Source organism: Camellia sinensis, chromosome 13 (assembly GCF_055761805.1).
Source record: "Camellia sinensis isolate YWXY chromosome 13, ASM5576180v1, whole genome shotgun sequence".
NCBI lineage: Eukaryota > Viridiplantae > Streptophyta > Magnoliopsida > Ericales > Theaceae > Camellia > Camellia sinensis.
In genome coordinates this window covers 21,770,728-21,788,874 of record NC_138973.1, presented here as the reverse complement: position 1 = coordinate 21,788,874, position 18,147 = coordinate 21,770,728, and the positions used below count along the sequence as shown (strand labels likewise).

The following is an 18,147-nucleotide window of genomic DNA, read 5'->3' as shown; positions in this document are numbered from 1 at the left end:
GCCCATGGTCCGACTTCCTCGCCGCCGGGGTCTTCGACAGCCCAGAATCCCTCTCCGCCGCCAGCCTCCGCCTCCATAAGCACTCCAAGTACTTCAGCATCACCTACGCGATTCTCATCTTGATCTGCGCCGCCTTCTCTATCCTCCTCACTCCGATTTCTCTGATCGCCTACGCCGCGGTCTTCGCCCTCTCGAATGGTTCCCACCGCTCCTCGCTTCAACGGCATGTGTCGGAATCTTCAGCTTCGATTGGCAATCCTTCACCCTCTGCAATCCTTCAAGAACCCTCAAGGCGGCGTTTTGGCTCGGCCCTCTGCTAACTTGCGCAGTCGGTATCTTCCTCGTCTCCATTGGCTCCTCCAGAAGTTTGGCCCTCTGCTAACATGTTCTTGTCATACGGCACTCACAGCAAACACACTCACTTTGTTTTCTCCACAATGAATATTTAATGGATGCAGATCACAATAGAGATAACAAATGGTTTTAAAGAATAACAACACTTTACACCCACTCTCTCTCCTCACTTTGCATCCACCGCCCAACCTTTTTTTTTTTTTTTTTATTCTACACTCCTTGTTCCTCACTTTCTTTATTTTATATGTATATATATATATCTCTTTTCATCTCTTTCAAAATCATCTCTCTCTACTCAAGTCCATCCCCGATATGCTTACTTTCCAACCCATCCCTCCAACACCTTTTGAACATCCATCCCCTTTTTATTTTTTATTTTTTATTTTATTTTTTTCACCCAAAACATGCTCATCTACAAACCCAACACCCTCTCTCTCCACTTTATCACATGCGCTTGTCCCCTCTCTCTCCTCCGTTTGATTTCAAAATCATTTTTTTTTTCTTTATTTCTTTTTTTCCACAACACTTTTAATCTCTTTCAAATTCCCAACCAAAAAAAAAAAAAAAAAAAAAAACAAACAAACAACCAAACACACATTTAACAAATTTGCACACCACACATATTTTATTCATCTCCGGGATTAACCCCGATCACATTTTTACACCACAAAAAAAAAAAAAAAAAAAAAAAAAAAAAACAAACAAACAAACAAACAAACAAACATCACCCACCAACACCCACCACCGGCAGGCCTTTTTTACTTATCCCTTCTCTACTCTGCCGACGGTCTTTTCTTCTTGCCTCCGTCCTGGGCGGCCCTTGACGGTGTTGCCTCCGTGTTTTCCACTCCACTGGGCACGATCACTACTCCCTGCTCCTCCACTGCCGCATATGGCGGCCCTCCAAATCGGAACATAACGGTGGCCTTCCGCTTCAGCTCCTTGTTTTCCGCCTTCAGCACACTTATCTCTGCTCGCGCATCCTTATACATGCGTTGGAGCAGAGCCAGTTGGGCGTTTAACTGCTGCACCTCATTTGTCCTACTCTGCAGCCTGTGCGACAGGTTTGTGACCGCAGTCATGGTTTCCACACATGACTTCAACGTATACTGATTGGCCTCCACATCCGACTGCACCGCCATTTTTTGCTCCACAGACCGCATCGGAAAGTTCAACGGAGCAAAATCGGAAGCGCTTGGTTGAGTTTCACTGGCCACCGCACCCGTTATCTCTCTTGTTGACTCGTTGAGGTCTGAAAAGAGAGTGAGCAGACTCCGGGAAGACGAGGCCATTTTTTGGGCAACAGAGTGTTACAGAATATCTCTCGCAACAGAGTGTTACAAACTCTCTCTCTCAGCACAACGAAGAGTTTTTTAGAGGATTTCGCAGGTTTTTTTGCCTCTGCCTCGGCCTCAGGCTCCGTCTTGGTTAAATAGCCGAGGCAGCCACGCGCATCGCGCGCCTCTTGACGCCGACAACTGGGCACGCCTTTTGATGGTGCGCCTTTTGAGGGCGCGACTTTTGAGGGCTCAATATATATCTCCATGTCTATTTTTTGGGCAGCCTATCTACACACTCATACAGTGTCTTCTACACCGGTCAGCTTTATCAATCCCTTTGTTTCAACCTCAAATAGGTTTCTATCTTCACACCTATTTGAGTTTGAGGGGGGGTTATACACAGTATCATGTATACGTCGCTCAAGGCGCACTCCCTAAGTCACCCCCTTGGTGCACCACCACAATCTTCTACAACGGTCTGACATGACCACACAGTGTCTTCTACAACCGGTCCGACATGACCCCGTAAATTGTCTGCTACATCGGTCCGACATGACCCCATAAACTGTCTTCTACACCGGTCCGACATGACCCCATAAATGTCTTCTACAACGGTCCGACATGACCCCGTAAACTGTCCCGACATTGATTCCAGTCAACTTCTACATCGGTCCGACATGACCCCGTAAACTGTCCCGACATTGATTCCGGTCAGCTTCTACAACGGTCCGACATGACCCCGTAAACTGTCTTCTACACCGGTCTGACACGACCACACTGTGTCTCCTACAACGGTCTGACACGACCATACCATGTCTCCTATTCTGTTTTATTTTATTTATCAGTTTATTTTTCTGTTTTGTTACTCTCTCCAAACTCAAGTTGGCTAGTGCCTATCCTCCTTGAGTTTGAGGGGGGCTGTTAATGTAAATTGTGTAAATTACCACACCACCAACTCCACCTACCATCTCTACTACCACCCACTCCACCTACCACCTCCACTACCACCCACTCCACCTACCACCTCCACTACCACCTTCACCTACTCCCAAATCCTCTCCTATATAACTCCTTGTAATATACACAATATAAATATCAATCAATACAAATCAATAATATACATCAATTTATTTTACATTGTTTACATTTTTATTTTACTTTTCAAACCAATGGGAACCCTACCATCTCAATCAATAACAATCAAATTACAACAATAAATAAACCTGCTCATAGCACTATTTTAGTTTATTCGTGATAAGGCACCATAACACTCTCTCCATCTATTATGTACACCAATTCCCCAATTCTGTACACAAGAACCACTGCATAGTTAGGGATGGAAATAGGATTTGGATAACCCTACGACGTTTGCCAATGATGTGAAAATCAGTCTTCTTCCAATAAACTTTTGAACTCCAATTATTATAACCATTTTTCCCCTCAACTTTGTGCTGGCCTAATGTCAATTCTTTTATCTAATGTGATATGACAAAATTGATGTGTTGCAGACAGTTCAACATCTACTCACGATTGACAAAATAGATGTAAATGCAAAAAATATAAATGGATATACAGCATTGGACATTCTAGCTCAAAGTCGAAGAGGAGTGCAAGATTGGGACATTCAAAACTCCCTCAAACAAGCTGGAGCCTTGAAAGCTGCTGACAATCAGGGTGAGTGGCTTGCAAAGAAAATGGATGCATTAATGGTGGTGGCATCACTTCTCACAACGATAGCTTTCCAAGCAGGCGTAAGCCCTCCAGGAGGTGTTTGGCAAAATGATTCACCTGAAGGTTCACTAGACCCGCATAGAACTGGAGAAGCTGTGGCTGCTTATACTTATCCAGAGTCATATCAATTTTATCTGCGTGCCAACATGATAAGTTTTGTTGCATCTCTGAGCACAATTTTGCTGCTCATAAGCGGATTGCCCTTGAAGCGCAAGAATTTTATGAGGATTTTGATGATGATCATGTGTTTGTCAATTACATCTATAGCATTTTCTTATGCATTTTCATTGGTTGCAGTCACTCCAAAGACACACAGGGTAACACTACATCGCACATTGTATGTTGCAGTTCCAGTGTGGTGTGTAGTGATGGTGATTTTGCTCCTCGTGCACACAATTCAATTGACACTAAGGTGGTTGAAAGACAAGAATTGGAAATCAGCCGTAGAAAACTGTCAAATTAAGTTGGGGGTAAAGGATGCCAATAGCAACAGAGATGTTCAGATGACCTAGAGAGCTTGATTATGTGCTTGACATTCTCTCTCCTTTCTCTACAACTCTGAAAAGGTCCAGTGTGCCAATGTGTGTTTTTCTAGTAATGTTTGTTTGATTTGCATGTGTAAGATAATGAAATGCCTAGTACTCCTACTAGGTAATTATGATATTCCAAGCAAGAAAACCACTGTCAAGTGTTGGTGTGGCAACAAGGTTATCGATTTGGATGTGTTTTATCATATCATGCCTCATTATCATTCTATAGTGTTTGTATCTTTTTTACTATTTAATCAATTTTTTTTCTTATCTATTTAGGGAAAATTATTTATAAGTCCTATTAGGGAGATTTATGCTACATATGGTCCTACTAAAAAACTTATGTTCCCATAAGTCCTGTGGGAAATTTGTTGACACATTTACTTTCAATATTAGTTGTTTATATTATAAATAATAGTAAAACCATATATAGGAAATTGAATGTTACCATAGATCATATCTATATAAACGTAATGTAACGTGACAACTATATAAACGTAATGTGACACTTGTACGTAACGTGACACCTACATAAACGTAACGTGACACCTATGATCTATGGCAACATTCAATTTCTTATAGGAAATCGAATGTTTCCATAGATCATATTTATATGAAACGTAACGTGACACTAACATAAACTAGCAACATTTTCACATTCAATTTAAAAAAATAAAAACTCATTAAGTTTGTGAAATGTAACGTGACACGTTACGTTACGTTTATGTAGGTGTCACATTACGTATAGGTGTCATGTTACGTTTATATAGGTGTCACGTTACGTTACGTTTATGTAGGTTTCATGTTACGTTATGTTTATGTAAGTGTCACGTCACGTTACGTTTATGTAGGATCTTGTGGAATACATTCCTATCTAAATAGGACTTAAGACTCGATAAGAAATTATACAGGACTTAGCCTAGCATAAGTGTCTGAAAAAGGACTTATAAATAAGTCTCCCATCAATTTAATTTAATTATGCCTTCGTTTGGGATGTAAGTTGATTTTTTAGCTTTTTAATTTTTTAGTTATTTTGGCCTGGGACTAAAAAGTCTCGTTTAGAATAGGTTTTTTGACTTTTGTGAGAAAAAATAAAATGATTATTGTTTAGATGGGATATTTTGTCTTATTAATTTTTTAATTTTTTTTGTATTTTTGTGACTATTTTAATCCAAAAACTATATGCCCAACGAAGCCTACCTTGTTAAAAATTTTCAACATGAAAGAATGAGCCAAAACTACAACGTTCCTCCACCACTGTGAGACCCCTTCCACTCGCCGCTTCCACTGCCATCCAATCCACAACTCTACCACCAACCACCACCACTCAAATCAACCCTTTGGCCCCTCACCACCAAAGTAGTAATATCCTCGGGTTACTAAGGTCATATATTTGGTAACAACTTCATGTATTTATTTTCATTTTGAGGTTAAGTTTCTAACGGTTGTCCAATTGATATTCACGTATACCCAGTCATGCTTTGACACTTCATATAATCTTAGAAAGAGTGCGGGACATTTGAAGGGCAAATTACTCAAAAGTTCTATTTAAAATAATAAAAGTCTATTTAGTTCTACAATCTTTTGGATACTTTTAAAAGTTCATTACGCATTTTTCTTATTTGTTCTTCTCTGTCCCTCTCTTCCTAATTTTCGGTTACCGGCGACCACACCTTACTTCTTTCTCTTTCTAATATATTGTCATCAGCGACAAATGACCACCATTGATTGGAATTCACCAGCAAATCACCAACTCCTTATTCCACCCTCACCCACTATAACAATCTGCACCTTTGGCGACCACTTTTGGCTACTAAAACATTTTTAGTCGCCAAAAGTTGGACCTTTACCGACAAATTTTCCTGTTGGTCAGCAATGATTAACTTTTAGCTACTAAAGTTTTTTAGTAGCCATATGTTAATTATTGGTGACTAAAACAATATTTAGTCGCTAAACATATGTCAATAGGCCACTAAAAAAGTTTTAGTCGGCATTTTTTTACATTTTAGGCTACTAATTATGGTTTTAGTCAGCGTACATAGCCTTTTGTTGACCAAAATTTTTGTTAGTCGCCAAAAATAGGCTTATTTATTGCAACCATCAGTGACTAAAAAACTATAGTTGTAGATGGGTAGTTATTATTGACAAAAACATTTTAAGTAGCCAATATTAAACTAACAGTTACAAACTTTTAGTAGCTATTGATTATATTTGCCGACAAAAATTTATTCAGTCGCTAAAGGCCCCAAATTTTTTTTTAGAGGGAAATATTGGCGCCATTCCCTCTTATTTCTTTCACACAGATCTTTTCTCTGTTCTATCTCACAAACACACAAAAACCAATACACCAAACCAGACGCACGCTCACTGATGGTCACCACCTCACCGTCACTGGCCACCGTTGCACGTCGCTGGCCACCGCCACACGTCGACACTGCTGCAAATCACAGGTTCTTGTCCCTCTCTCTCTGTCGCTCTCAGTCCTCTCCCTTTCTATCTCTCTCTCTCTCTCTCTCTCTCTCTCTCTCTCTCTCTCTCTCTCTCTGTGCCTTCCCTTATTTCCCCATCTCTCACACTTCATCTAAGGTTTATATGATTTTTTTTAGTTTAATTTTGTGTTGATTTCGTGAATGGGTTTGGTTGAATTATTTGATTTCTATGAAATAATGTTATTCTTGATATCCAAAATTGGTTTGATTTTTGTTTGATTTCTGTGAAATTAGTTTTATGGATTTTAGTTTTATTGGTTTGAATTGTTTTATGGGTTATTCGTGATATCCAATGGTTGGGGTACCCAAATGGTTGGACCAGTTGACCGATGCTAAGTTTATAGACGAGATATGGGAGGTTGGTATGAGAGCTAAGGAGGATGAGAAAGGGGTTGTGAGGAGAGAATAGCTCATGTCTTGTTTGAAGCAAGTCATTAATGAATTTGTGGAGCGATTGAAGTATAGTAGTAATAAGAAAGGATTGATCAAAGATGTCACCAATGGCCATTGCTGTTTGGGTTTGGTCTAGAAAAAACCACAAGAAAAATCTGTGTAAAAAGCCTAGTTTTCTGGCTTGTTGACAAAGTGTTTGATTTTTGTTTGTGTGAGATTTAACAAGCTTTTAAGAAATGGGTTGTTGGTTATTTGGAATTTAGTACCTGAGTTGCATGTGTTTAGTGATCAAAATGATTATTTACATGGTATTTGCTTAATTACTTCTATCAGGTTGGAGGAGATAGTGTCTGAATTCCATTATCAAGTTCTTAGGATTATCGCTTATAGTGTTAGAAATGGGAAAGCACTTATGGAGTGAATCCGAAGACGAGCTAGTTGAGGTTAATTGTCCAAGCTGCATGAGGGGAATAATTCATGCTCTTGATTGGCATAACAGCGTTAAGAAGATGCTGCCCCACAAAAAGCATAATGGACCAAAACATACAAAAGGTAAGCAGTATATATTTCCACAGTGTCTCTTTCTTTCTTCTTCATTTCTAGCAGGAACTTTGGCAGTTCTGTCTACTGTGGAATTTGCATATGCAATTTACTTTTGCAACCATTCATCAAGAAACATTCACAATCCCACCATTCATCAAGGATTGCTTATAGCAAGTTTTTAGTTTAACAATCAATGTGGAACAATCTCCTTTATTGGTACTTTTGGAGGTATCCCACTGGTATTTGCTTTGTCCTTACTTATATTCAAAGACTGATCAAAAAGAGAGATTCATGGATTCATTGCGGATTGTACTTTGTAATGAAAAAGAAAACAGGGCATGTAATATGAAGTGAGAAAAAAATGGAACACAATCCTAGAAAATGTGCTAGCTAGTCTCCAATCCCCATACATCATCTATGTAGGCATGTAAGATATATTATTGCGGAATTGCTTTTAGTTTTTCAATTTGACTTGCTTTCTTTTGTTGAGTGCCTTTGTGTTTTCCCAAAGAAAGCAATTCCAGCAAATAAAGGTGCTCTCTTTCCAAAAATGTTCTTTTCTCCTACAGTTGTGTACTGATGGTGTGATAACAAGGTAATGGTAGGATACATTTTTTTTTTTTTTTAAACCATTTGTAAGTTGTTTTACAACAAAATTCTTAATGCCAATTAGTTCTAAATTTGTTTTCCAAACTCAAGTTATTTCATGAACACAAACTCATACAAAAAAATTTATAGTAGTTAAAGTCGTGCTTCCAAATTAAGATACATAATTTATTAGGTTGTTAATAAATTCATAACATCTGACACCTGAAATCTTTCTTTTTTTTAAGTGCACAACCTATGACTTGTGGCTGCACCACAACCTTTATTTTTTATTTATCCCAATTCCTTTTTACTTAATAAAAAATTCTTATTGATTTAATTCACCTTTATGAATAAGCATTTAAGCCTTGGTTGTTTACTATAATTCGTAACCTTTGTTGATAGCTTTGGTTGTTTCTTCTACTTACAATGGTTGTGTTTGGTGAATTTTTTCATTCTTTTTTACCTCTCCTTTGTTTTCTGTAGATAAATGTTAAAAAGAATTTTCATGTCCACTTCAATTTCCTTCTGATGGTAAGTCATTGATACGTAAGATCCTTGATCCAAACCCTGAAATTGTGAGTATGAAGATCCCATCTATTCTATTGCAGGAACCATAAATTTGGAGTCCTTGATGAGTGCATCCAAGTATGCAACTAAATCTCTCATTATTTTGTTCTTAGAAAAAAAAGGCTTACCCATAATTTCAGCATATCATACTAATTTTGAAATAGGTTTTTTTTTTTTTTTTTTTTTTTTTAAGCTTGCAAATGACTTGAGCATCACATTTGTTTCCTTTTCTCAAGTAATTTGTTATCCATAATTTTACTGTGTTAAATATTTAGGGCATGTATATATACGTGTGTGTATTTCATAGCTATGTCACCGAAAACATCCCAGGTACCTACGTCATCCCACTGAAAATCTTTTCTAAATATGGTAATACCTAGAGAGAGGAAAGAAACCTACTTCAGTTCTCTACTCTTGCATTTTTTTAATTATCTTTTGGTATGTCTATATTTTTTTGGATTTACTCTTGAAAGTCTTTAGCTTCCTGCAACTTGTGGAAAGTGTTGGTTTTGCAAGGATTTCTATGATGCTTTTTGGCACTTTTCTGTACTTACACTTGGTTCATAACCTGTTAAGATTCAAATTGTTGATCATAGAGGTATTGAATGAAATTTTCAAAATGTATTGTACTTGGTCAATATTGTTGTTGGCTGCTTTGGCCTGGTGCTTGGTCTTTGTGGGTAGCTAACAAAACATATATTTTTTTCCCTTTCGTAATGCTTTGGTCTGGTGATACAATTATTTTCTTTCCTAATGCTTGCTTATAGTTATATTGACTAAGAATTTTTAGTAACGTACCTTGGTTGTATCCAAAATAATCATGACCCATCCAAGTTAGTGGCAGTGACTCCATGTGAGCTACTAAGGTATTTGATCTTATTGTCATGTATCTCTGTATCATTCCTGAAACATGTTTTCTTGGGCTTTTTCTTTGTTTTCTCGTCCTTGGTTTTTCCCTTTTTGTTGCAATTAATTGGCTTTGAATTATATGCAAATCCAATGGTTAGATCATCTTTAATTCATAAATAGAGTATTCTTTTGAGAGAGAGAGAGAGAGAGAGAGAGAGAGAGAGAGAGAGAGACTAACATGGTCTGCACGGTGAGCAATCTTGGGAGCTGGGTTTTGTGGTTTCATTTCTTGCTTGCACAAGGGTTGTCAAAGTAGAAAAAAGGAATAGAGCCAGTTGGTTATAACTCTTTGCATAGTTGGGCTAAATGGCAAGTTAAATATATTCAGGGTGGAGATTTAATGGTTGTTCCTAAGATTTGGTCCTCCTGATTTCATGCTAAAACTAAAATTTGCTAGCCACCCAAAAACAGTTACATGTTTTCTGGTATACAAGAGTTATGAATAGAAGGAAAATTGGTCTGCTTTCGTTTATGAATTTAAGTGTTCTAAAACGCCTTAACTTAGTCGAAAAAGGACATTTCGAGGGTAAAAATTCAAAACAACCCCCAAACCACCATGTGATTGTCACAGACAGCTTCCCTATGACAATTAGGACTTGTGACAATGGACAAAATGTAATTAGGACCTGTAGGCTTGGAGTTTGAGCCGAAAATGCTTTAAATTTAGTCGAAAAAAGGCATTCCAGGGGTGAAAATTCAAAACAGCCCCCCACCACCATATGGCTGTCACAGACAGCTTTCCCATGACAATTATGACTTGTGACAGTGGACAAAATGCGATCTTAAGAAAGAAAAGTGACAATTTAAAGTCTTAAGAAAAAAATAATTTGTCTGCAATCTAAAATTGTTGCTTCATTTCTTTGGGTAATCAAGAAATAAGCATTTAAAAAATAGAACAAAGTTTTATTTGTGTAATAAGTGTAAATGCGATCTTTGATAACGAAACAACCTAAGCAATTTTATTCATGATAAGATTCTGTAACGCCCTCAAAGTAAACCCATAAATCATACATTCTTGACATGCTTAAACATAAGAGATTGAAGCATAATTACATTTCATCAGAGTATTCATTACAAAACGTATTACATGTTGACAACAAAAATAAATGCCCTATAGGCTTACAACTTTCCAAGTCAACACTTGGTTACAAAAAGTAGAGTACTAACTCTACACAAAATAAGCCCTTGGCTTGATATACATGTAATACAACAAAAAGAATGACAAAAATAAGGTCAAACGGCCTCAAGCCTCCCAAGCTACGTCCTTGGAGGTGGCATGCTACCTGTACCTGAAAATAATGTCCCATAAAGGGTGAGCCAATGCCCAGTAGAGATATGCTAAACATAGTATGAACAATAACTAAAATATTAGCATTCGATAAATGTTTAATCCATTTATATCAACTTATAACACATTTCAACTCCATGACTACGATGTTCATGAGTTATTCCATTTTCCATTTCTTATTCATTTCACAATCCACATCCATGGCTCAGAACCTAGCCACACAATTTAAATAAGATCGCGTCTCATATTAACAGTATTCCCGTTTCAGGTGAGATAATGACTCATATTAAACATTTCATACTTCATAATGGATACATATTTTGATGTTGTATCAATCTCAAACAAAAACACTTCCATACTTCACAAATGATACACATTTTGGTGCTGTATCAATAACATATCAAAACACTTCCATATTTCATAAATGATACACATTTTAGTGTTGTGTCAATGACACATCAAAACACTTCCATATTTCATAAATGATACACATTTTAGTGCTGTATCAATGGAGTCCATCCCCTATCTCCTCCCAAACAATATCTGGTTTAGAGGTCCATCCCCTATCTTCCCTTAAACCGTGGAGTACATCCCCTATCTCCTCCCACACAACACAATGTATATAAGCAATTATCATATACATGTTCAATCAATCAATACACAATTTTGATGTATTATACCAACTGCCATATTCGATGGCACACTCAAGTGACTAGTTTTAGTTTACCTAATCATCATGCATTGTCTACAACAATCAAGACTACCCTCTACCGGTAGCCCAAAACAATTATTTCTAAACAGATAATAAATGCATTGACAGATAGATTATCAATAATCCTCAAAGTGGGTGATTATCAAATCCAACACCACCATTCCAACTCACAATGAGCCAATTTCATTATCCTCATTTCAATTTCATAATTTCACAATAAATGTCATTAATTACACTAATGACCCAAATATATCCAAACTTGACATTTTCCCCATTTTTTCTCAAATTGACCCAAAGGTCCGTATATGATCAACAACATCAATAGTCTCCATTTAAGACCCAAATTATATGTTTATGGATTTAGATCACAAAACTCCTATTTTTAAACATAACACCTCTCAAAACCCTACTTCCCCAAATCAAACCATTTAGACAAATGCTTAACATCTAGGTTAAAGCTCATAAAAGTGAGTAGGAATCCCTACCTCAAGAGATGAACCCAAGGAGGAAGATGAAGAAAAATGGAATTGCTCCAAACTTCAAGATCTTCGGATCAAAACAAAGCCCCCAACGATCCCCACACTTTTTACAAAGGCCCAAGGATAGGAGACCACTCTAACTAGATCAATCCCTAAAGAGAAGGTGAGGTTTTAGAGAGAGGTGGTCTCCAATGGAGTTTTGAAAAAGTAAGAGAGAGAAAGAAAAGTGAAAAGTGATCCAAAAAGGTGAAATCCCGAAGTGATATAGAAATCTCCCCCCTCGAGCGTGAAAAGCGCCGCTCGAGCGCCAAATGCACACTTCTAGAAGTTTTACAGGCGATGGTCCCTGCTCGAGCGTCAAACTCCTCGCTCGAGCGGAGGAGCAAAATCAAAGAGTCACACTCGAGCGTCAAAACTCCCGCTCGAGCGTACGAAGACCTGCAAACAAAAATACTAGGAGATGGAAATTCACGCTCGAGCGTCAAAACTCCTGCTCGAGCAGAGAAACAATAACAAAGGGCCCGCTCGAGCATGAAGGCCAAAATCTGGGCATCAACTATTGGTTTCTAAACACACCCAACCTGAAACAAACTTGCCCAACACATCCTATAACTCACAAATAAGGAATCAAAGGATGACAACCAAATATATACAACAGCCGACTCCACGGAACCTAAGTCCGGATACAACAAACCAAGGAGAAAGAACCGGGATCGCTATAACCTTCCCCCCTTAAAGAATTTCGTCCCCGAAATTAAGTATAAGTTTTCAAAAACAAGCTTTTCATAATTCTCAACAATATTACAATTCAACATTCATCAACTTGATCCAATACCGGTTATCCCATCTCTTTTCAAGAGGCAAATCACGATATATACTCAATATGCACCACTAGCATGCTTTCTCTTGAAATTTACCAATTTCAACACATATTCCATTTCAAGGCAAGTTTCAAAATACTTCCATTTTTCAAACCATTTACAACGTTTTACAACTCAACACATATTTAATGCTCTTAAAGTTCATCAATATTACAAAATCCCAATACATGGTTAAACATTTACAAACAAGTCCGGATATTTCTTACGGACATCTACCTCATGTTCCCAAGTGGCTTCTTCCACTCCGTGATGTTTCCACAAAACTTTAACCAATGGAATGGTCTTGCCTCGCAAGACTTGATCCTGTCTATCCAAGACTCAAACCAGGCTCTCCTCATACGAGATATCCTCGTCAACTTCCAAATCGGTCCAATCCAGCACATGGGACGGATCCGGCTCATACTTCCGAAGCATACTAACATGAAACACGTCATGCACCCCGGATAACTGCGGCGGCAAAGCCAAGCGATAGGCAACCTCGCCAATCCTCTCAAGGATCTTAAAAGGGCCGATAAACCGAGGGGACAACTTCCTACTCTTCCTAAACCTCATCAAACCTCGTCTAGGTGATATTTTCAGAAAAACATGATCACCCGTCTCAAATGCCAAAGGCCTTCTCCTATAGTCGGCATAACTCTTTTGGCGACTCTGGGCTGTAACAAGCCTCCTACGGATAAGTTCAACTTTTTCTGTCATTTCCCTCACCAACCCCGGACCCAACAAAGGTGCATCACCCACCTCGGCCCAACAAGCCGGAGACCTACAAGGTCGGCCATACAAGGCCTCGAACGGTGCCATACCGATACTCAACTGAAAACTGTTATTGTAGGCAAACTCCACCAAGGACAGGTGTCTCTCCCACGACCCACTAAAGTCAAGCACACAACCTCGAAGCATATCCTCAAGGATCTGAATAGTACGCTCGGACTGCCCGTCAATCTGAGGATGATAAGCAGTGCTAAAGGTCAATCTAGTACCCAAGGCACTCTGCAAACTCTGCCACAACCTAGCAGTAAAATGAGGGTCTCTATCTGAGACGATCGACACTGGGACCCCGTGCAACCACACTATGTCCCGAATATACAAGTCGGCAAGATGATCTACCGAATCTCTCACGCGCATAGAGATAAAGTGCACCGACTTAGTCAACCGGTCTACAACCACCCAAATAACATCACTACCCTGCTGAGTCCTCGGAAGACCTACAACGAAGTCCATAGTGACATGCTCCCACTTCCATTTGGCAATAGGCAAGGGTTGTAACAAACCCACTGGCCTCTGATGCTCGGCCTTCACTTGCTGACAAGTAAGGCACTTCGATACGAAAACTGCCACATCTCTTTTCATACCCCGCCACCAAAACTGGCGACCCAAATCACAATACATCTTGGTGCCTCCCGGATGCACCGCAAGGCGTGAATGGTGAAACTCTCGGAGTACCTCCTCCCGGCAAGACTCCGGCACAAACAAACGGTCTTGGTATCTCACACTCTGGTCGAGATACGCAGACAAACCCTTCTCAGCCTTCCCATTGGAGATCTTCTCTCGGAGGGATTCTATCTCAAGGTCACCTCCCTGTGCCTCTAACACTCGATTCATGAGTGTAGGCTACGCAACAACAGAAAACAAAGCTGCAGCCTCTACGGATTAGCCCAAAAGCAAATCAAACTCGCCAAGTGCACCCAACATTTCCCACTCCCGAATGGCTATACAAGCGACATCACTAATGGATTTTCTACTAAGGGCATCAGCCACAACACTGGCCTTTCCCGGGTGATAGTGCAACTCAAAATCATAGTCTCAATGAACTCCATCCACCTCCTCTGCCTCAAATTTAAGTCTCTCTGTGTAAACAGATACTTCAGACTCTTATGATCCGAGAATACCTCGAATCTCTCACCATAAAGGTAGTGCCTCCAAATCTTTAAGGCAAAGATCACTACTGCTAATTCTAGGTCATGTATAGGGTAATTTCTCTCGTGTATTTTCAACTGACGTGAGCCATAAGCTACCACTTTCCCCTCTTGTATCAACACACAACCCAAACCCTCTCGTGAGGCATCACAATAAACCGCATAACCCAAACCTCTCTCCGGAATAATCAAGACCGAAGCGGTGGTCAGCCTAACCTATAACTCTTAGAACAACTTTTCGCAAGTCTCACTCGATACAAATTTGACCCCTTTTCGGGTCAATCTAGTCAACGGCGAAGCTAGCCTGGAGAAATCTTTCACAAACCAGCGGTAATACCCCGCTAATCTTAGAAAACTGCGGATCTCAAAAACACTCTTAGGCTGTGCCCAATCCTACACTGCCTCTATCTTGGATGTATCAACATACACTCCTTTTTTCGGAGACCACATGGCCTAAGAACTTAATCTCTCTTAGCTAGAACTCACACTTCCCAAACTTGGCGTACAGCCTATGGGCTCTAAGCAACTCAAGCACCACTCTAAAGTGTTCCTCGTGCTTCTCCTTAAAAGGTGAATAAACCAGAATGTCGTCTACGAAAACGACCACAAAACGATCTTGGAATTCCGGAATATCCGGTTCATCAAATCCATAAACACTACCAATGCATTAGTGAGCCCAAATGGCATCACCAAAAACTCATAATGGCCATACCACGTACGGAATACCGTCTTGGGAATGTCCTCCTCCCTGACCCTCAACTGATGGTAACTCGATCTCAAGTCTATCATAGAGAAACAACGGGAACCCTTCAACTGGTCAAACAAATCATCTATACGGGGCATAGGGTACTTATTTTTAACCGTAGCCCGATTCAACTTCCTGTAATCAATACAAAGTCTCAAGGCACCATCTTTCTTCTTAGCAAAGAGGGCCGGTGCTCCCCACGGCGAAACACTAGGGCGAATAAAGCCCTTATCTAGCAATTCCTAGAGCTGAATCTTCAACTCACTCAACTCGATTGGGGCAAAACGATAAGGTGCCACAGAAATTGGTGTCGTGCCGGGCACTAAATCAATAGAGAATTCAATCTCTCGATGAGGTGGCAAACTGACAAGATCCTCGGGAAAAACATCTGAATACTCACAAACCACTCTCGGCAACTCAACCCCGGTCTCGTCACACTCACTACTCATAAGGCTAGCGAGAAGACCACTAAGCTCACTCTGCCCTCGCGGATCATACATTGGTGGCAACACACTACCAACCCGATCTCCCAAGAAGTGGAAACATTCCCCGCTTGGGGTACATACTGTGACCCTCTGGCGGTAACAATCGATAACAGGCCGGTATGACGATAGCCAGTCCATACCCACCATAACATCAAAACCCGACATAGGCATAACTACAAAAGGAAATGGAAGTCGGCGGTCGGCGACCTCTATATCGCAGCCCTGACACCCCTGTTTCAAAATCAATTCACCCCCAAGAGGGGATACAACACATGTAGGAGATGCTAACTGTGCCAACTCCAACCCCAAAACAGATACAAATGCAACAGATATAAAGGAATGAGATGCACCCGTATCAATTAACACATTGGCAACTGAGTTACAAAATACAAAGGTACCTCTCATTACAGATGAAGCCGGTACAAGATCCTGCGCGGTAACAACATACACGCGCCCTGAAGGCCCTTAATCTACCTGCTCACCCCTCGGAGCAAAGGACTGCTGCACAGACTGGGACGATGAAGCCCCCTGATTGGCCCTCGAGGCTTGAACTGACTGAGCTGGCTGAAAACTCTGCCTCTGCCCAGATGCACCAGAAGTGCCACTCAACTGTGGCCAGCACCTCTTCAGGTGCGCCACCTGACCACACTGATAACAAGACAGCGGCTGGCCTATGCCCTGGCTCTGGCCCTGAGGTCGAGCCGAAGATGAAGTAGCTCTCTGACCTCCTCCCTTTTGCGGAAAAGCTGGAGACTTGTGGCCCAGCTGACCACATTTGTAACAAGTCACGTCTCCCTGGCTGCCTCTCCTAGAACCTGCACTCGGTACTGGAAAGGTAGATCTAGTAAAACCACCCTGAGACTGCTGAGGGTTAGAACCCCTCTGTCTCCTGCCATCACCCTGGCCATCATGACTTCTCTTGGAGCCTTTCTGCCCCTCTTCCTCCTCCTGCATCATAATCTCCATATGGGCTGCAGCATCTACAAGACGCCCATACTCTCGAGTCATTGAACCCCCAACTCTCATCTTGAGGCCACGCCTCAACTTCTTCCCAAACTGGATACAGCGGCGTTCCTCGAACGCCACGAGCTTAGGTGCAAACCTGGACAAACTAGTGAAAGCAGCCTCAAACTCGGCCACTGAAGAACTCAGCTACTTAAGCTGGCAAAACTGGTCCCTTAACTTCTCCCTGACAGTTGGAGACAAGAACTTCTCCTGGAAAGCATCTACAAAAGCCTCCCACGTGCCACCAACACGGCCCCTCATGAACTTCCACCGCTGACCCGCATCTCCCTTAAGCTGGAAAGATGCCGAGGTCACCTTCAAAGCCCCGTCTTCGATGCCAAGCATCTCAAACGTCTTCGTCATCTGTTCCAACCACTTGTCAGCCTTAAGTGGCTCATTCGGATCCCCCAAAAACTCATCTGGATTAGACCAGAAGAACTCCCTCTTCAGAAAGGAAGGCCCTACCTCAGCAACATGTGCCTGGGCCTGATTCTCTGCTCTAAGAATACCCAAGGACTCCCTCAAAGCTCCTGCCATCTTGCGGGCTAAGGCGCCCATGGCCTGTTGACCTATTGGCTCGGCCACATTGGCCTGACTAACCCCCTCCTGCTGTGCCGGAATCTCATCCGGTATAGGCATCTCCTGCCTCCTAAGCCTATCTCGCCTACCTCCATGTCCTCGTCCTGACATCCTAATAAAGGTAACGAAGATCATTAGCACATCCATAAATGTGCCGAAGCTACAACACTCACGTCCTAATACATGGACAACAGCAATTCATTCCATATAAGAACATAGTCACATAAGCACCTACGAATTTCGTTTTTGGATAATGATAGTCCCGAGGCGTTATTAGAGTTCCGGTTAGAAACAGCATTGATCAAGTGTTTTTACAACAAGACTCACAGAAACCCAAGGATCCAATCAACATCCTAGAAAGCAAATCTCATACCCAAGTAATCACATAAGCATGTTATCACATAAGCACATAATATTACATCTAAGTCTCTAACAAGCGAGACAAAGCCATTATGATACTAATCACTTCCCACGTACCCAAAGTATTCAAACCCGGTACGCTCTGATACCAAGTTGTAACTCCCTCAAAATAAAACCATAAATCATACATTCTTGACATGCTTAAACATAAGAGAATGAAGCATAATTACAATTCATCAGAGTATTCATTACAAAATATATTAAATGTTGACAACAAAAGTAAATGCCCTATAGGCTTACAACTTTCCAAGTCAAC

General features: G+C 40.6%; 1 protein-coding gene and 1 long non-coding RNA gene across 2 annotated transcripts; both read left to right on the top strand.

Annotated features, from left to right (window-relative positions):
* The first annotated feature begins 225 nt into the window (after positions 1 to 225).
* On the top strand, positions 226 to 3,877 carry LOC114297870 (uncharacterized). Its single transcript, XM_082900340.1, has 2 exons — positions 226 to 399; positions 3,143 to 3,877. The coding sequence occupies exons 1-2, from the start codon at positions 226 to 228 to the stop codon at positions 3,875 to 3,877; spliced, it is 909 nt and encodes a 302-aa protein (XP_082756466.1).
* A 2,316-nt stretch (positions 3,878 to 6,193) lies between these two features.
* Positions 6,194 to 7,689, top strand: LOC114297864 (uncharacterized). The gene is made up of 2 exons (XR_003641658.2): positions 6,194 to 6,345; positions 7,111 to 7,689. It is a non-coding gene; the product is annotated as an uncharacterized LOC114297864 (long non-coding RNA).
* The last annotated feature ends 10,458 nt before the right edge of the window (positions 7,690 to 18,147 follow it).

Excerpts from the sequence above, each read along its gene's own strand:
- LOC114297870 (XM_082900340.1), top strand. The coding sequence starts at position 226 with ATGTGTCGGAATCTTCAGCTTCGATTGGCAATCCTTCACCCTCTGCAA. Across the intron at positions 400-3,142 it reads TAACATGTTCTTGTCATACG|ACAGTTCAACATCTACTCAC; the intron begins GCACTCACAGCA and ends GATGTGTTGCAG.